The sequence below is a fragment of the Coregonus clupeaformis genome, chromosome 3 (genome assembly GCF_020615455.1).
Source record: "Coregonus clupeaformis isolate EN_2021a chromosome 3, ASM2061545v1, whole genome shotgun sequence".
NCBI classification, from domain to species: Eukaryota; Metazoa; Chordata; class Actinopteri; order Salmoniformes; family Salmonidae; genus Coregonus; species Coregonus clupeaformis.
The window spans coordinates 16659810-16680568 of record NC_059194.1 but is presented as its reverse complement, the minus strand read 5'-3'; the positions used below and the strand labels follow the sequence as shown (position 1 = coordinate 16680568).

The following is a 20759-nucleotide window of genomic DNA, read 5'->3' as shown; positions in this document are numbered from 1 at the left end:
ACCAGGGATACGGTGCGCGTCGCCAGCCCGACCCGGCCTGTTCCGGCCACTCGCACCAAGGATACGGTGCGCGTCGCCAGCCCGACCCGGCCTGTTCCGGCCACTCGCACCAGGGATACGGTGCGCGTCGCCAGCCCAGTCCGGCCCATCCAAGCTTCCCGCACCAAGTCTGTGGGGCGTCTCGTCAGCCCTGTCCGGCTCGTCCCTGCTCTCCGCACCAAGTCAGTGGTGTGCGTCGCCAGCCCATTCCGGTCCATTCCTGCTCCACGCACCAAGCCAGGGGCGCGTGTCGTCAGTCCGGCTCCGGCCAGCGGGGCTAGACAGGACCAGGAGTACTTTGGGGGGTTGGAGAGGGAGTGGGGATCAAGCCCGGAGCCGGAGCCGCCGCCGAGGAAGAATGCCCACCCAGCCCTCCCCTGTTTGCTCGTATTTAGGCGCGGTCGCAGTCCGCGCCTTTAGGGGGGGGTACTGTCACACCCTGGTTCGGGGACTCTTTATGTTGAGCCAGGGTGTGTTCAGTCTATGTTTTCTATTTCTTTGGTGGGTGTTCTAGGTTGTCTATTGTCTATGTTTGCCGGTGTGACTCCCAATCAGGGGCAACAAGTGTCAGCTGTCGGCTGGTTGTCTCTGATTGGGAGCCATATTTAATCTGTCTGTTTTTCTTTCGGGTTGTGGGATTTTGTTCGTGTGTGTGCGTGTTGTACACTAGACGTCACGCTTTCGTTGTTTATTGTTTTTGTTGTTGTGAGCATTTAATTAAAATCATCATGTTCACTCCCAACGCTGCGCTTTGGTCCTATTTCATAGACGGTCGTGACAGTAGTTTGGGTCCTGGATGCTGATTGGCTGTAACAGCATTTCAGTCATGTGTATATCAGATAACAGACCACGGGTATGATGCAAAAATAATTGTTTAATGTTCTATTTACATATTGACATACTATATAAATATTTAGATATGCCTTAGTTAAATATTAACAGTGCCTTGCAAAAGTATTCATCCGCTTGGCGTTTTTCCTATTTTGTTGCATTACAACCTGTAATTTAAATGGATTTTTATTTGGATTTCATGTAATGACATACACGGACAAATAGTCCAAATTGGTGAAGTGAAATGAAAAAAATAACTTGTTAAAACAAATTCTAAAAAAATCAATAACGGAAAAGTGGTGCGTGCATATATATTCACCTCCTTTGCTATGAAGACCCTAAATAAGATCTGGTGCAACCAATTACCTTCAGATGTCACATAATTAGTTAAATAAAGTCCACCTGTGTGCAATCTAAGTGTCACGTGATCTGTCACATGATCTCAGTATATACAGGTAAAAGTCAGTAAATTAGAATATTTTGAAAAACTTGATTTATTTCAGTAATTGCATTCAAAAGGTGTAACTTGTACATTATATTTATTCATTGCACACAGACTGATGCATTCAAATGTTTATTTCATTTAATTTTGATGATTTGAAGTGGCAACAAATGAAAATCCAAAATTCCGTGTGTCACAAAATTAGAATATTACTTAAGGCTAATACAAAAAAGGGATTTTTTAGAAATGTTGGCCAACTGAAAAGTATGAAAATGAAAAATATGAGCATGTACAATACTCAATACTTGGTTGGAGCTCCTTTTGCCTCAATTACTGCATTAATGCGGCGTGGCATGGAGTCGATGAGTTTCTGGCACTGCTCAGGTGTTATGAGAGCCCAGGTTGCTCTGATAGTGGCCTTCAACTCTTCTGCGTTGTTGGGTCTGGCATTCTGCATCTTCCTTTTTCACAATACCCCACAGATTTTCTATGGGGCTAAGGTCAGGGAGTTGGCTGGCCAATTTAGAACAGAAATACCATGGTCCGTAAACCAGGCACGGGTAGATTTTGCGCTGTGTGCAGGCGCCAAGTCCTGTTGGAACCTGAAATCTCCATCTCCATAGAGCAGGTCAGCAGCAGGAAGCATGAAGTGCTCTAAAACTTGCTGGTAGACGGCTGCGTTGACCCTGGATCTCAGGAAACAGAGTGGACCGACACCAGCAGATGACATGGCACCCCAAACCATCACTGATGGTGGAAACTTTACACTAGACTTCAGGCAACGTGGATCCTGTGCCTCTCCTGTCTTCCTCCAGACTCTGGGACCTCGATTTCCAAAGGAAATGCAAAATTTGCTTTTCGTCAGAAAACATGACTTTAGACCACTCAGCAGCAGTCCAGCTCTTTTTTTTCCTTAGCCCAGGTGAGACGCTTTTCGCGCTGTTTCTTGGTCAACAGTGGCTTGACACGAGGTATGCGGCAGTTGAAACCCATGTCTTTCAAGCGTCTCTTGGTGGTGGATCTTGAAGCCCTGACTCCAGCAGCTGTCCACTCCTTGTGAATCTCCCCCACATTTTTGAATGGGTTTTTTTCACAATCTTGACTAGGGCGCGGTGATCCCTATCGCTTGTACACTTTTTTCTGACCACAGTTTTTCCTTCCCTTTGCCTCTCTATTAATGTGTTTGGACACAGAGCTCTGAGAACAGCCAGCCTCTTCTGCAATAACCTTTGTGTCTTTCCCTCCTTGTGCAATGTGTCGATGGTCGCCTTTTGGACAGCTGTCAAATCTGAAGTCTTCCCCATGTTTGTGTAGGCTTCAGAACTGGACTGAGAGACCATTTAAAGCCCTTTGCAGGTGTTTTGAGTTAATCAGCTGATTAGTTTGTGGCACCAGGTGTCTTCAAAATGTAACCCTTACACAATATTCTAATTTTGTGACACACGGAATTTTGGATTTTCATTTGTTGCCACTTCAAATCATCAAAATTAAATGAAATAAACATTTGAATGCATCAGTCTGTGTGCAATGAATAAATATAATGTACAAGTTACACCTTTTGAATGCAATTACTGAAATAAATCAAGTTTTTCAAAATATTCTAATTTACTGACTTTTACCTGTATACACCTGTTCTGAAAGGCCCCAGAGTCTGCAACACCACTAAGCAAGGGACACCACCAAGCAAGCGGCACCATGAAGACCAAGGAGCTCTCCAAACAGGTCAGGGACAAAGTTGTGGAGAAGTACAGATCAGGGTTAGGTTATAAAATAATATCCACAATTTTGAACATCCCACGGAGCACCATTAAATCCATTATTTAAAAAATTGAAAGAATATGGCACCACACCAAACCTGCCAAGAGAGGGCCGCCCACCAAAACTCACAGACCAGGCAAGGAGGGCATTAATCAGAGAGGCAACAAAGAGACCAAAAATAACCATGAAGGAGCTGCAAATCTCCACAGCAGAGATTGGAATATCTGTCCATAGGACCACTTTAAGCCATACACTCCACAGAGCTGGGCTTTACGGAAGAGTGGCCAGAAAAAGCTGTTGCTTAAAGACAAAAATAAGCAAACACATTTGGTGTTCGCCAAAAGGCATGTGGGAGACTCCCCACACATATGGAAGAAGGTACTCTGGTCAGACGAGACTAAAATTGATTTTTTTGGCCATCAAGGAAAACACTATGTCTGGCGAAAACCCAACACCTCTCATCACACCGAGAACACCATCCCTACAGTGAAGCATGGTGGTGGCAGCATCATGCGGTGGGGATGTTTTTAATCAGCAGGGACTGGGAAACTGGTCAGAATTGAAGGAATAATGGATGGCGCTAAATACAGGGAAAGTCTTGAGGGAAACCTGTTTCAGTCTTCCAGAGATTTGAGACTGGGACGGAGGTTCACCTTCCAGCAGGACAATGACCCTAAGCATACTGCTAAAACAACACTTGAGTGGTTTAAGGGGAAACATTTCAATATCTTGGAATGGCCTAGTCAAAGCCCAGACCTCAATCCAATTGAGAATCTGTGGTATGACTTAAAAATTGCTGTACACCAGCGGAACCCATCCAACTTGAAGGAGCTGGAGCAGTTTTGCCTTGAAGAATGGGCAAAAATCCTAGTGGCTAGATGTGCCAAGCTTATAGAGACATACCCCAAGAGACTTGCAGCTGTAATTGCTGCAAAAGCTGGCTCTACAAAGTATTTACTTTGGGGGGGGGATGAATAGTTATGCACGCTCAAGTGTTCAGTTATTTTTTTCACTCTCCTGGCACTCCCATGGCACTCCCATGGCACTCCCTTGGCACTCCCCTGGCACTCCCTTGGCACTCCCCTGGCACTCCCCTGGCACTCCCTTGGCACTCCCCTGGCACTCCCTTGGCACTCCCCTGGCACTCCCCTGGCTACATTTTACATGTGGATGGGTACTTGAGGATTTTTGATCAGTCAGCGCCAGTGGCGACCCATCATTCAGGGCAGGTAAGGCAGAGCCCCACCTGTGTTGAGCCCAACATGTTTAGCTAAAAAATATAAAATACCAGTCAAAGGTTTGGACACACCTACTCATTCAAGGATTTTTCTTTATTTTTACTATTTTCTACATTGTAGAATAATATTGAAGAAATCAAAACTATGAAATAACACATATGGAATCGTGTAGTAACCAAAAACGTGTTCAACAAATCAAAATATATTTTAGATTTTAGATTCTTCAAAGTAACCACCCTTTGCCTTGATGACAGCTTTGCTCACTCTTGGCATTCTCTCAACCAGCTTCACCTGGAATGCTTTTCCAACAGTCTTGAAGGTGTTCCCACATATGCTGAGCAATTGTTGGCTGCTTTTTCTTCACACTGCTTACACTGCTCTCCAACTCATCCCAAATCATCTCAATTGGGTTGAGGTCGGGTGATTGTGGAGACCAGATCATCTGATACAGCACTCCATCACTCTCCTTCTTGGTCAAATAGCCCTTACACAGCCTGGAGGTGTGTTGGGTCATTGTCCTGTTGAAAAACAAATGATAGTCCCACTAAGCGCAAACTAGATGGGATGGCGTATCGCTGCAGAATTCTGAGGTAGTCTTACTGGTTAAGTGTACCTTGAATCCTAAATAAATCACTGACAGTGTCACCAGCAAAGCACCCCCACACCATCACACCTCCTCTTCCATGTTTCACGGTGGGAACTATACATGCGGACATCATCCATTCACCTATTCTGCATCTCACAAAGACAAGGCGGTTGGAAACAAAAATCTCAAATTTGGACTCATCAGACCAAAGACAGATTTCCACAGGTCTAATGTCCATTGCTTGTGTTTCTTGGCCCAAGCAAGTCTTTTCTTATTATTGGTGTCCAGTCTCCTCTGAACAGCTGATGTTGAGATGTGTCTATTACTTGAACTCTGTGAAGCATTTATTTGGGCTGCAATTTCTGAGGCTGGTAACTCTAATGAACTTATCCTCTGCAGCAGAGGTAACTCTGGGTCTTCCTTTCTTGTGGCGGTCCTCATGAGAGCCAGCTTCATCATAGCTCTTAACTGACATTTATGTCTTAAAGTAATGATGGACTGTCATTTCCCTTTGCTTATTTGAGCTGTTCTTGCCATAATATGTGGTCCTCTGTAGCTCAGCTGGTAGAGCACGGCGCTTGTAACGCCAAGGTAGTGGGTTCGATCCCCGGGACCACCCATACACAAAAAAATTGTATGCACGCATGACTGTAAGTCGCTTTGGATAAAAGCGTCTGCTAAATGGCATATTATTATATGGACTTGGTCTTTTACCAAATAGGGCTATATTTCTCATGTTATTTTGGCATTAATACGTGACACATATCAGTTTGCAAACAATGTAAAATAATAATAATAATTGAGTTAATAAAGCCGCATACAAACATGGTCTCTTTTTTCTTTCTTGAGTAAGGCAGCTCCAAAATGCAGTTGTTTGAGCCTAGCTCAGTGCTTTCTGTGGTGGTGGGGCAGCCAGCTGATAATATGCAGTGTAAGGGTTGGTAATGTTCTCTAGTTGCGCAGTGATTGGCTCAGTGTTCTGTCACTGATGGGAACACTATGTCACCGCAAAATCTATGGGGAGAGCTTGAAAATTAAAGCCCCTTGGGTGCTGCCATAGAGTTACATTAGAACTGCCCATCCAAGAAGGCTCAAGGTCATTGGCCACAGATAAAATGACGTCAAATCACATTATATCTACTGTAGCATTGATTGGACTGATCATGTCAACATCATACTTTCAAAATGTTAGCTAGCAAGCTAGACAAGCAGTCGTCATCATGAATCACGTGGACAATCTATGAAGAGAAATGATAGATAAAACGTATCGGTACTCATCGGCCATTGGACATAAACATGACACAACTATTTGGAAATCGCAAATTCAACAATGAGTGGTTTGGAAGGAATCAGTGGCTAACTGCAAGCGTTGCAAAGCAATCACTAGCCTGCTATTCAGTGGAGTGGATGTGTGGTCCAAGTCTGGGTTTAAGCAAGTCAGCCAAATCAGCTATGTTTTTTAAAAGGCAGTAAATGAGGCTGAATGAACTGTTTTGCTGCCAGACAAGACTCTGCTGATAGCCAGGTGTAGCAGTGGTAAGGATTCACTCCATGGTGCTGAAAAGAAAGCTCTGCTGTTGGGACAGCTTTATGTAGGCCCTAACAGTTTGTGGGCACCGTTTGTCACCGTTATAGTGCAATTATTGTATTGTTTAGTGTTGTGTTGTGTTGTGTAGTGGCTTTGCTGGTATTCAGAAAAAGAAAAAAAAATGGAGTTTGCCCCACAAAGATTTACATGCTAAAATCGCCACTGGTCACTGCAAATTTGTAGTAATGGCAAGATTAAAAAAGTAGAGTAGTGAATTTATCCATCATGATGGGAATTTCTTCTGGATGGTCATCAATTTCTGTGTTAGAACTAATACAAGTATTTGAAAGGACTATAGCAACATTGATAGTTCAATATACCTGTAGTTCCATTTCTTTTCTTTGCAGCTACAACTGTATAAGTCTCAATTACCCTAGCGGCGCCTGGCATCACCCAGTTGGGCACTACACTATGTGTTTACGGAGTACACTCTTAGAAAAAAGGGTTCCAAAAGGGTTCTTTGGCTATCCCTATAGGATAACCCTTCTTGGTTCCAGGTAGAACCCATTTGGGTTCCATGTAGAACCCTCTGTGGAAAGGGTTTTACATGGAACCCTAAAAAGTTCTACCTGGAACCAAAACAGTCTACCTGGAACCAGAAAGGGATCTTAAAAGGGTTCTCCTATGGGGACAGCCGAAAAAACCTAGTAGAAAGAGGAGGAAGGGAAGCGCTACTAAGGTACACAATAGTAAATGTTGGTAGACAGAAGGTGCTCTTTGGTAAAGGGGGTGAATTGGTCATCAAAAAGAAAGGAGGACCAAGGCACTCCTCATATAATTAATTAAAATGCCTTTATTAGTATGGCATGTTCAATAGAAACAAGATTTTTTTTTTTTTATCCGACGCGTTTCGGCTGCATGGCCTTTGTCAGGGAGTACAAAGAAATAATACAATGTCCTCTTTTGAACAGCTTTTCCAATTAGCCCTAATTTGAAGAGGGATTGGTTACAAAGTTGATTGGACACACCTAGTAAGCAATAATATACACATTAACAAGTGAAATACTGTAACTATGTTATCATACAAATACAACTCCAAGTTAGAAGTATCAGAACACTTAGAAAGGTAGTTCTAACCTTAAATATGACTAGGAAAAGTGTCAAAAATAAGAAACAATATATTCCATAGTACACTAGAAACCAGCAAAACATGAACAACAGTCTAAACATAGCTGAGGGCAAATGAGCACAATGTCCACTAGATGACAGCAAATGGACCTATCACAACCCTACAGGAAGGGTGAGAAATCCATATCTTCATTTAAACCAGGGTATTTAGTGGCTTGTAGTTTGTAAATCCAAAAAACTTTCCCTTTGGTTTAACTGTTTCAGACGGTCCCCTTTTCTAATAGAGGTCGGAATATGATCAATACCCATAGCTTGTAGGGAGGCAGGGTTACCATGGTGTAAGGACTTGTAGTGCCTTGCCATGGGGTAGTCTTCATTGCCTACCCGTATGGCGTACTTGTGTGCCGCTAAGCGGTCTTGAAGGCGTCTCTCTTCTTTCCAATGTAGAACACCTTGCACTGTGGACATTCCAATCTATAGATGACATGAGTGGTTTTGCAGTTAATTAAATGCTTGACGTAATACTCCATTTTGGAAGCTGTGTCAACAAAATACTTTTTCTGTGCAATATTTCTGCAATGGTTGCACTGGTTACATTTAAAAGAGCCCTTGGGTTTGTGGTCAAGCCAAGTTTTTTGAGAGTCACCCGGAAGATAACTGTGGACTAAGTTGTCATTTAGGGTAGGACATCTCTTAAAGCTTATGACTGGTGGCTCAGGAAAGACTTGGCGTAGTAGCGTATCACTTTGGATGATTCCCCAATTATTTTTAATGATTATTTTAATGTTCTCTGCTTCAATGCTGTATTTTGTAACAAAATACACTCTCTCTGATGTATTACGAGGCACTCCCCTTTGGAACAAGTTCTCTCTGTCAAGTAATCCAGCCCTTATACCTGCATCTTTCAGGACCTGAACGCTGTAACCCCAATTCAAGAAGCAATTCTCCAATTCAGCAGATTTGACACTGTAGTCTGTTTCCTGATCACAAATTATGCGGACTCTTTGGAATTGGCCATATGGAATATTCTCTTTTAGCCTTTTGGGGTGAAAGCTGTCTGCCCTCAGAATGGTATTACCATCTGTGGGCTTCCTAAAGATTGATGTGTGCAAACAACCTTTGTCATTTTTACTAATGTCGAGGTCCAAAAAATGAATGTTATCCTTGCTGTACTCCATAGTTAGTTTGATGTTAGGATTAATGCTGTTAAGGTATTGGTGGAAGGAAATAAGTTCATCTTCTGAGCCAGACCAAAACAGGCAAACATCATCAATATAGCGTCCCCACCATATAATCCGGTCAAAGAAATGGTTATTAGAAGGATCCAAAATGAAGTCATTTTCCCATTTACCCAAGTACAAACCAGCGTAGGAAGGGCTGTAGCAAGCTCCCATGGCACATCCTTTGACCTGTTTAAAAATACGGTCCTGAAAGATAATGTTATGATTAAGAGTCCATTCAGTCAGTGAGACAATGAATTCTGTAGGAGGCATCTCAGTTTCAGGTCGGGACTCAAGAAATGGTGCATAGCTGCCAAACCTTGTTCATGTTCAATGGTGGTGTATAGAGACCCCACATCCATGGTGACTAAAAAGGAAGCTGTACCTATATTATTCAATTCCTTAATTTTGTTCAACACATCTGTGGTATCTTGAAGATAGGCTGGGAGTGATGTCAGAAAAGGCTTAATAAAGTAATCAATGTACTTAGAGATGGGTTCTGTCAGACTTTCATTACCACTAATGGCTGGCCTGCCTGGGGGATTTTCAAGATTTTTGTGTACTTTTGGAAGAATGTAAAAAGAAGCCATACGCGGACTGCCATTGAAAATACATTTGAACTCATTGTCTGAAATGTAGCCATTCTCCTTAGCTTCTGTGAGGATCCCTTTCAATTCAGTATTTAGGTCCTCTGTAGGGTTGAAGGTAAGAGATTGGTAGAATTCTTCATTGTCTAATTGACGGTAGGCTTCTGTCACATATTTGTCTTTACCCCACACTACTGTAGCGCCACCTTTGTCTGCTTTTTTAACCACTATCCGTTCATTTTTGGACAATGATTCAACTGCATCCCTCTCTGTCTTAGAAAGGTTATGTCGTGTTTGGTTGGAGTCAATTTTACCCTTAAACAGATTCTCCACATCAAAATTCACCTTCTTGGCAAATGTATTTAGTGTGGCATTCTGGACGATGGGACAAAAGGTGGACTTGGGCTTAAAAGGTGTTTTTGAGGGACAAAAACTGCCTGACCTGAGACACTGGCGTCTGTAGTTGGAGAGATGTTTTGCTTGTACCAGGCCTTCAGATGTAGATTCCTGTAGAAACTAAATAGGTCAATCTTTGTATTAAATTCATTAGTTGAGTATGTGGGGGCAAAGGACAGTCCTTTAGACAATACCCTCACGCAATCATCAGAAAGGGGGTTCTCCAGAAAGGTTGATCACAGCCTTGTTCTGGTCCTGCTCCGTGTGGTTGGATAGTCTTGATTTCTTCCTCCCCCTCCGTGTTGGCCTCTTCTGCGTCCTCTCCCTCTCTTGTTGAGGTACCTGCGTGACTCCTCTTCCTGATCTTAAAAATCTTGGGAGGAGCTGGCCTCTGAGTGTCTGGGGTGATCCTCATCGTCACTGCTTGTAAAGCTGAAAGAAACAGATCTAGGCTTCCTCCTCCATTCTGAATTCTTGCGCGTTGGTTTTCTCCAGGCAAAGACCTTACCATCTCTATAGTCTACTTCATCTCTTCAAAATTTTCTTAGCTTATCTTGCTTTAATGTCAGAGTGAATGTGTCTACTTTCCCTTTCAAGATCTCATCACATTGTGCTTTGTTGGAATTGTCACTGTGTTCTGTGATTTTCCTTTTTACTTCTTCAATTTCTGTTTGGACTACTTGTCTGTCCTTTTTAGATTATTCTATTAGATGTAGCATTAGGTCAAAAGAACACTTGTTGAGAATAGCCTCCCATTTATCTCTAAATTCAGTTTTACGTTGTGCTCCAGTAGCTGGAAACTTCATAATACGCAGTCCTCTAGGGATTAGGCCTTTCCTCCAATAGTCAGACAAGGTGATAGAATTGAGGTCAAGTTTGGTGTCTTTCTCCATAAGGTGTTGCAAGTCTCTGTAAGCCTTGTTTAAATCCAATCCAGTATTCTCTGTGGCTGTCATCTCATCTAGCAATGAGGTAGTGGTAATAATCCGTTGACCCTCTTCATGGGAATAGGAAAATCTTGTAGCCTCTTGGATAAAATCCATAGTTAGAGTTGTTAAATGTCCCCAAAAACACAGAAAAAATGACTGTGGAGCAGCTTCCTCTAAGCACCACCCAAGTGCTATGCTTACCTAGTAGAAAGAGGAGGAAGGGAAGCGCTACTAAGGTACACAATAGTAAATGTTGGTAGACAGAAGGTGCTCTTTGGTCAAGGGGGTGAATTGGTCATCAAAAAGAAAGGAGGACCAAGGCACTCCTCATATAATTAATTAAAATGCCTTTATTAGTATGGCATGTTCAAGAGAAACCTTTTAGGTTCTAGATAGCACTTTTTTTTCTAAGAGTGTCGTTTACCACAGAGCCTACAGAGAGGCTGGCAAGGAGTGATTCCTTATCAACAGCTCCAGACCTGTCTTCCTGACCCAAGACCGCCCCCACTACCATCCTCCCAAGCTTGCTTTATCTGGGCCTTCCTGCTGACGAGCCATGGACTGTGACGAAGAGGACTGTGTGCTCAGATGGTGGAGTAAAGACAGGAGTCTGAGTCCCTTAAAGACACACTCCAACTATTTGTTAACTTTTCTTATTTTTTACAATATCCCACATATAAATACAGTAATGTAAACACACTTATGGGTAACCATTTTTTAGACACAAATGCATACTTCATGGAGTAGGCCATTCAAGTAGTTGGTCTCCCGAGTGGTGCAGTTGTCTAAGGCACTGCATCGCAGTGCTAGCTGTGCCACTAGATATCCTGGTTCGAATCCAGGCTCTGTCGTAGCCGGCCGCGACCGGGAGACCAATGGGGCGGCGCACAATTGGCCCAGCGTCGTCCAGTGTATGGGAGGGAATGGCCGGCAGGGATGTAGCTGTCACGCTCGTCATAATGATTGGACCAAGGCGCAGCGTGATATGCGTACATCTCTTTAATAGTGTACTAGCAACACGATACAAAACCGGCTTGGTGCGAGGGGCAGGAACAGGCCGGACCGTACTGGGAACACACACCACTGGCCTTGTGTGGGGATCAGGAACGGGCAGGACCGGACTGGTAACACACCTCAGTACCTCTCGCCGTGCCTCTACACTCTCCTTCCCTCTACTGACCAATGGCCCCCGTAACCTGGTGGCCTTCTCTCCTCGTCCACAAACTCGCCCTTTATCTGCCTCCAGCAGCCCCTGTCCGACGACGGCCCGGTTGGCGCCGCTTCTCCTCTCCTGCCTGGGTCTCCCACTTCATCGCCCTCCGGTAACGGACGGCCTCCTCCTCCGTGATCTGCCCCCAACCGAGGAGGACATCCACTAACGTTACCTCCGGCGTTTGCTCCTGGACATGCTGCTTGGTCCTGTATTGGTGGGATCTTCTGTCATGCTCGTCATAATGATTGGACCAAGGCGCAGCGTGATATGCGTACATCTCTTTAATAGTGTACTAGCAACACGATACAAAATACAAAACAACAAAACGAAACGTGAAGTCCTCGGTCATGAACACAAACCAACACGGAACAAGATCCCACCAAACACAAGTGCACAACAGGCTGCCTAAGTATGGTTCCCAATCAGAGACAACAAGCAACAGCTGATTCTCGTTGCCTCTGATTGAGAACCACCCCGGCCAACATAGAACCACATAACCTAGAACAGAACATAGAAAACGAAACATAGACACTACACAAAGAAACTAACACCCTGGCTCAACATACAAGAGTCCCCAGAGCCATTGTCTAATGTATAGTTTTCGGATATTGTGTTGTAAAATTGTAAAAGTTGATACGAAAGCAATGTCCTGAGATTTTTTAAACCAAAATGCTTACATTTTGTTTAAATAGAGATGCTTGACTGAGATAATTTTGTCCATGCTCTATCTGAAACAAAGTTCACTCCCAGTCTGAGTACCTGACATCAGAGTACACACTCTCCTGTGGTGTCTCTCTCTTCTTTCTTCCTCTTTTAATTTTCCTCTCAGAGAAATTCAATGCAGCATAATTCAACGTAACTCCATCTTGATCCTGTGAATCATCAGCATTTTTTAAAAATAAATAAATGTAGTCATAATAATAATAGTAGTCAGGTAATTGGAGTATTCAGTATCATATTACAAATCATCTACCAACAGGCCAAGATTATAACAATAGTATTTATTTACCTGATCACGTTCGGTGGTTGAGTTGTCATGTCCATGCTGTGCAACAGTCACTGTTAACATGAATAAAACACGCATCAACATGACAAAAGTCAAGACAGGTAAAAGTCAGAGATAACATACATGGTGACAAGTATTGTGTATTAATCGTAACATGTATTAGGTGTTCAACTACAGTTTGTAATACCAAAGAGCTCACCTTCATAATGTTTACAAATTGGCTTTGTATTTCTGCTGAAGACGAGCATAATGATCACAATCACAAAGAAAACTGATGTCACTCCCAGTCCAATGACTACATTATCCAGAGATCTTTCTAAAAGGAAGAAAACATTTAATAATGAGAGTCAATATATACCACCCTTATATTCAAATAAAATAATAAGAGAGATATATACCACCCTAATATTAAAATGAAATAGCAAGAGAGATATACAACCTTAAATTAAATTAATAGAGTAAGAGAGATATATACCACCTTTGTATTTAAATAAAATAGTAAGAGAGATCTATACAACCCTTATATTCAAATAATATAGTAATTGACATATATACAACCCTTATATTCAAATAAAATAGTATGAGTGATATATATCACCCTTATATTAAAATAAAATAGTAAGAGAGATATATATCACCCTTATATTAACATAAAATAGTAATTGACATATATACAATCCTTATATTCAAATAAAATAGTATGAGTGATATATATCACCTTTATATTAAAATAAAATAGTAAGAGAGATATATATCACCCTTCTGGAGATGGTAGAGGAGGATCAGGGACTGTTCCTAATAAGTGTTTATTTGCAGTGACTTTTCAAGCGCTTTTCAACAGCCGTGGCATCACCCAGGTGGTTGCTACCTTTTTGGTAATGGAGGACCAGTACCTACGTAAAGGATCGGCTTCTATGGAGGAAGTGAATGCAGGAGAAGCAGGTGTGGTGCTCTGATGAGGGGCTCTCTCTTCATCTATATCCTGCCTTTCCAACCCAAACTTCCTCAACTCCCTTTCCCTAATCTGTCTAAGGACATTCAATCTCCATCTCCATCATTCTGATCTATCTAGGGACATTCAATCTCCATATCCACATTCTAATCTGACTAAGGACATTCAATCTCCATCTCCATCATCCTAATCTGTTTTAAGACATTCATTCTCCATCTACATCATCCTAATCTGACTAGGGACATTCAATCTCCATCTCCATCATCTCAATTTATATTTGTTGTGTTTGTCATTTTGTTTTGCTTTTTAACGCTTTGAGATTATTTTTCTATTAAAAAGTGCTATACACATTAAATACAATTGTTATCATTATCATATAAAAGACATTGATTGAAGGAGAGATTTGTTAAAATATTTAGTTTATATTTCTTTAAATTAGTTATTCATAACTATCAGCAAGTTGTATTTTGTTAACAGCATCTAAGAATTTACAGCTGAACATTCATTTCTGGTCAATGATGAGAATACTGTTATAGCAAAAGGCACATAGACCTCAACCACTGTGCTATACAATGACTGTACAAAACATTATGAACACCTGATCTTTCCATGACAAACTGACCACGTGAATCCAGGTGAAAGCTATGATCCCGTATTGATGTCACTTGTTAAATCAACTTCAAATCAGTGTAGATGAAGGGGAGGAGACAGGTTAATAACGATTGTTTAGCCTTGATACAATTGAGACATGGATTGTGTTTGTGTGCCATTCAGAGGGTGATTTTTTAAAATTATTGCCATTGAATGGGGTAGGCGCACCGGTTTGAGTGTGTCAAGATCTGCAACGCTGCTGGGTTTTTCACGCTCAACAGTTTCACGTGTGTATCAAGAATTATCCACCACACCAATGACATCCAGCCAACTTGACACAAATGTGGAAAGCATCAGAGTCCACATGGGCCAGCATCCCTTTGGAATGCTTTCGACACCTTGTAGAGTCCATGCCCCGATGAATTGAGGCTGTTCTGAGGTCAAAAGGCGGTGCAACTCAATATTAGGAAGATGTTCTTAATGAGTTGTACACTCAGTGTATATTCACCACTTAAATATTGCTAAACATTATCCTCTCATTTCGACACTATAACTCATAATTTTCATTACCTACCAATTCTTAGGTTTGTTCCGTTGCCAAACAGGATCTCCCCACATGTGGCCACAGCACAGTAGTAAGTCCCAGCATCAGAGAGACTGAGGTTGTTCTTGGAGAGGCTGTAGACACAGCTCTTTGTAGGAGAGGGAGTCTCAGGGCTCTTCTTACACACATCTCTCCTGTTCCCAGGGGTGTAAATGACTCCTGGATGGGATTCCCCTGATCCGGCTCTGAACCAGTACACACTGTGTTCTCCTGTACAGGTCTCAGAGAGTACTGTACACTGTAGAGTCACAGAGTCTCCTGGATGGACTGGGTCAGAAACTGGTCGCTGCACCAATGAAAGGTGATTGTGTCCTATATTGTGTAATTGTATTGAGAAAATAATTATTCATAAGCTTGTAAAGTTGAGACGTCATAGAATTTTAAATAGTATACATTCCTTTAGGCACATGGCGGTTTTGGATACAGGGTTTTGTTTGCTAGAAAATAGTGGTGCGGTAGCTAATTAACTGTAAACGTTTTCTTTATTTGTCAGTAATTATTCTAATTTATTTGCCCCACAGTCAGCCAAGATGCTTAGCTAGCCAGCTGAAGAGTTGTTTAGTTAGTTAGCTACCGTTTCTACACTCTTTTGCTAGCTATACCGTAACGTTGTCATTTCAAAAACCTGTCTACAAAAATGACGTGTTGTCTTTACATTTGATCATTATGACACTTATCCATGAATATCCACTTTCTGTGCATACTGCAGCCAGATTGTCTATAATTTTTCTGAACATCTACAACACATGGCAGTGTGCATCTACTGTATGTATAGCAATATACAAAAACACTTGGTGAACATTGAAATACACAATTTAAATTAAATTACCTTTCACAGCCAAAAATGTTGCATTTCCATAGTTCATCCCAAATATTGTCCCCATTCCACAAAAGTATGTTGCCTCATCTAATGTGCTGATATTTCTGATAATGAGATTGTACACATATTCAGATTCCTCCACTTTGAAACGTGGGTTCTTAAACTCTCCTTTAAGTACAGGTTCTGATCCATAGGATACAGATGCGACAAGATTGGGCAGTTGGCCAACAGTTTGTCTGTACCAGTACAGCAATTGTTGAGATTCCGCTTTGGGACATGGCAAAGATACAGTGTCTCCAAATAGACGTGTAGTCACTGGTATTGGTTGAGGAGCATCTTCAGTCTGAATCAGGTCTGCCAAAATGTGAATGTTATCAGATGTCAATTTGAAATGGGAATTGACAATTTTCAGCCTATGAATAACATAGTATTTTTTTTATTAAGTCATCAAACTACTGCAATTCAAATTGCCTGATGCTATATCGGTCACATTGCTGTCCAAACGGAATATATTTCATTACCTTTAGATATGACTTTCCAGTAAGATAGTGTTATTCTTTACTGATTTTCTATTTTACTGTTCAGTAAAATACTAGTTGAGATTAGGACATGCACTTACACATTTGAGAGAGAAGTCCCCAAAGAAGGTAGATTCTGATCATCTTGATATGGACTGACTGTAGCTTTAACAACTGTTTTTCTTTGTTACTGTGAATGACTGACTAAATGAAAATAATTGTGGGCTGTTTAAAATCTAAGAATGACTTGATTGGTTAGGGGAAAGACATGCATCACTTCCTGTGTAACGTTTCCACCCTTTTTCAGCCATGTACTGAATACAATCTAAAGATTTATGGTGTGCACTAATTTGTTGGCCTACTTTACAGCAAGATAGTGCCTAGTGATGCCATATATCCCAGACACAGATTAAACCTAGATCACGACTAAAAATATTTTCCATTGAAAGAGCTATTTAGTCCAGGACTAGGCTTAATCTGTGTCTGGGAAACAGCCACTACAAATTCACGCTAACTTTAGCCACCGATAGCTAACAATCAATGGAAGTGATAGGGCAATTGTGCAGTGTTCTTTTATGGAACAATCACCTTTAAGAGCATCAAACCAAATATGGAGTGTATTTGGCCATGAAAATTGCATGAAAATTGCCCCTATCATTCCCATAGATGTTTAGCTAGCTGTGGCTAAAGTTAGCTGAAGTCTGTATTTCCTGTTTAGAGAAAACCGACCAATGGATTACATTTTGTATTGACACATAGACTACTTTCACGGTGAGGAACCATCTAACATGAAGTTGTAAAATCCTGAAAATCCCCTTTAATGCTGAGTGTGACTCAAAAAAATAAAAAGGTTTTAATATGAATTTTTATATTTTGTAACATTATAGGGTCAACTACAAATGCAGATTGTTTACATTTACTGACACGTGTGAGACTCTTAACATATTCAATAAAAAAATAAAAAATAAATATATATATATATATATATATATATATATATATATATATATATATATATATATATATATATATATATATATATATATTGGATGCAAAGAGAAATACCAAATATATTACCAAATATACATATTCACAGATGTATGAAGTTTGAGTTCATTCTATGATACAAGTTCAAATGAAACTTCATGAATTAGGGTTATAAATCTCTATTTTTTCGTCAAAAACGACATTTGAAATATATATATACATTGTTATAAATGGTATATAAACAAAGTATTATAAAAAGAGATGACTGAACTAGATCATTAAATTCTTCTTAACAGTACTGACACATACAGTGCATTTGGAAAGTATTCAGACCCCTTCACTTTTTCCACATTTTGTTACTTTACAGCCTTATTCTAAAATGGATTAAATCATGTTTTCCCCTCTCCAATCTACACACAATACCCCATGATGACAAAGCAAAAAAAGGTTGAGAAATGTTGCAAATGTATAATAAATAAATAATTCAGACCCTTTGCTATGAGACTCGAAATTGAGCTCAGGTGCATCCTGTTTCCATTTATCATCCTTGAGATGTTTCTACAACTTGACTGGAGTCCACCTGTGGTAAATTCAATTGATTGGACATGATTTGGAAAGATACACACCTGTCTATATAAGGTCCCACAGTTGACAGTGCATGTCAGAGCAAAAACCAAGCCTTGAGGTCGATGTAATTGTCTGTAGAGCTCCGAGACAGAATTGTGTCGAGGCACAGATCTGGGGAAGGGTACCATAACATTTCTGCAGCATTGAAGGACCCCAAGAACACAGTGGCCATTATTCGTAAATGGAAGAATTTTGGAACCACCAAGACTCTTCCGAGAACTGGCCACACGGCCAAACTGAGCAATCGGGGGAGAAGGGCCTTGGTCAGGGAGGTGACCACGAACCCGATGGTCACTCTGACAGAGCTCCAGAGTTCCTCTCTGGAGATGGGAGAACCTTCCAGAAGGAAAACCATCTCTGCAGCACTCCACCAATCAGGCATTTATGGTAGAGTGACCAGAAAGAAGCCACTCCTCTGTAAAAGGCACAAGACAGCCCGCTTGGAGTTTGCCAAAAGGCACCTAAAGGACTCTCAGACCATAAGAAACATGGAGTCACATCTGATTCGCTGAGAGGTACTCACTGTTTCCATGGATTAAAATAACAAAAGTCCAAATGAAGCAGATCTCACTTAGATGCAAGATGATTGACTAGAAATGTCTCACTATACACCACATTCATCAGAAAATTGGTGCCCAACAATTGGCAATATTTTAGAGCTCACCTTTACAATGTTCACGTTCTGGCTTTGTATTTCTGTTGCAGATGATAATGACTACAATCACACAGACACACAAACATGTCACTCCCAGTGCAATGACTACAGGACGGGCCGGCATTGATGCTTTATACAATAGAAAATAAAATAATACAATATTGATAATATCGTTTGAAGGGGTGAATCCAAGATGAGAAAAAAAAACAAAGTGAACCCCCCCACCACTTATGTTGATAAACAGCTAAGGGATAGTGCTGACGAAATGTAACACAGACTGACCTTCCATGATAACACAATTATAGTTTAACCATGTTTTGATGCTATACAGTGTTTGTTTACAATAACATTATTTACAAACAATGGAGTAAAACAAGCTCATGTGACATCTATAAGCTACAGTATATTATTTAAGAATCAATTTCTATATATCATTAACTTGAATTGAATCCCAGACTGTCCCTTTAACATAATGCACTTCCGTAAACTACAAGCACTCTCCTACATGAGCCACCATTATTTTATTTATTTATTTATTTATTTATTTATTTGAATATAACAACTCACAATATAATATTCAGAAACTACCAAATTATTTTTGGCCTTACTGCTACTAGCCCATATGAACACATTGAATAACAGATTCACTAAATGGTACAACAGATAGTCCCACCAAATGCTAAAGTTTGTTCTTAAGTGTCTTACCTACATCTGAGAGATATCAGAAAGATCTTTACATGTATTTGTCACTAAACAGTCTCCAATACAGGAGGACGGACTCGTGGTAATGGCAGGAGAGGAATGAGTGGAATGGTATCAAATATATCAAACACATGGGTCCATGTGTTTAATGCCATTCCATTCACTCATTTTCAGCCAGTTACATGAGCCATCCTGACTTCAGCAGCCTCCACCGGTCTCCATATATACTTCAATGCATTTTTCCAACTGGTACCGGGGTACATTCAGACAAGTCTTGTGAGGCCTGTGGGCATCCTAGAGAAAAACAACCGGAATGTACGTGAGAGTCTCATCTTTACAAAGAGGGGTCATAGCAGTATGTAGCCCAAACTACAGACAGAAGTTGTCAGATCGGCTGTACCGACTTCAGATGAGTCACAAGACGCTTGTGGGGGTAGTAGAGCAAAACGGAGAATACCATAGTGTTTGTGAGAATCTCATCTTTCCATAGAGGGGTCATAGCAAACTACAGACAGAAGTTGTCAGATCGGCTGTACCGACTTCAGACGAGTCCCAAGACGCTTGTGGGGGTAGTAGAGCAAAACGTGTAACACCACAGTGTTTGTGAGATTCTCATCTTTCCATAAAGAGGTCATAATAGTTAATGTAGGCCAAACCGTTCGGATGGCACAGACGTTATTGTGAGAAGACCAATTTTCAGGATGTCTCATGGTCTGACAAACACTTCTCTAGCTCTGTCACCTTTCACCGCAGAAGCAGAAGTGTTACATAGGCGGATGCGGTGGATATCTGTAGCTTAAATTGACAGATTTTTATGGGAATATTTGTATTATGTTAATTAGATTTCCGCGGGGGCGCGGACATTGATCTTAGGGTTTTTTTGTTACGTGGTTCAGATCAAATGCCATCGGTCATAGAGGATACAAGCGAGGTCTGGGATCATTTACGTAGACTGGGTTGATTTCCTTAAAGCTCACAAGTGCCAGGCTAAACAGGCAGTAACCAGGGGACCGCTCAGGAAACCAACGTCGAGACCATTTCTTAAACTTTTTCAGCTCGAGACCCAAATTAGAAATTGATCGTACTATCGTGACCCAAATTGTCCTCCAACGACCCAAATCTAGAAGAAATAGTGTGTGATTATAGATGTATTCTCATAACTTGCGACCCACCTCTCACATGCCCGGGGCCCACTTTTGGTCCCGACCTATAGTTTAAGAAACCCTGCATTTGACCAAGAGGAAATTCCCTCCTGGTCTGAGGGTGACATTGGGTTTAAAAGATGCAGGCAGGGCTACCTCATCACAAGAGTGTGATTCCAAATCACCTTGGATATATTCACCCCCCTTTGATCTCCTCCTCAACAAGAGATCGTCCTGCTTTTGGGCAAAAATGTAACTGG

General features: G+C 41.2%; 1 protein-coding gene across 1 annotated transcript; it reads right to left on the bottom strand.

The window, feature by feature from the left end:
* Positions 1-12500: 12500 nt before the first annotated feature.
* Positions 12501-16563, bottom strand: LOC121546188. The gene is made up of 6 exons (XM_041857259.1): positions 16488-16563; positions 15878-16222; positions 15019-15360; positions 13101-13217; positions 12905-12954; positions 12501-12767 (listed from the first exon to the last, which is right to left on the bottom strand). The coding sequence occupies exons 1-6, from the start codon at positions 16528-16530 to the stop codon at positions 12636-12638; spliced, it is 1029 nt and encodes a 342-aa protein (XP_041713193.1). The 5' UTR covers positions 16531-16563; the 3' UTR covers positions 12501-12635.
* Positions 16564-20759: the final 4196 nt, after the last annotated feature.

Coding starts and splice junctions, on each gene's coding strand:
- LOC121546188 (XM_041857259.1), bottom strand. CDS start 16,530: ATGATCAGAATCTACCTTCTTTGGGGACTTCTCTCTCAAATGT. Junction 16,223..16,487: donor GGGACTTCTCTCTCAAATGT/GTAAGTGCATGT, acceptor ACATTTTGGCAG/ACCTGATTCAGACTGAAGAT. Junction 12,955..13,100: donor AATTTGTAAACATTATGAAG/GTGAGCTCTTTG, acceptor TCATGTTAACAG/TGACTGTTGCACAGCATGGA.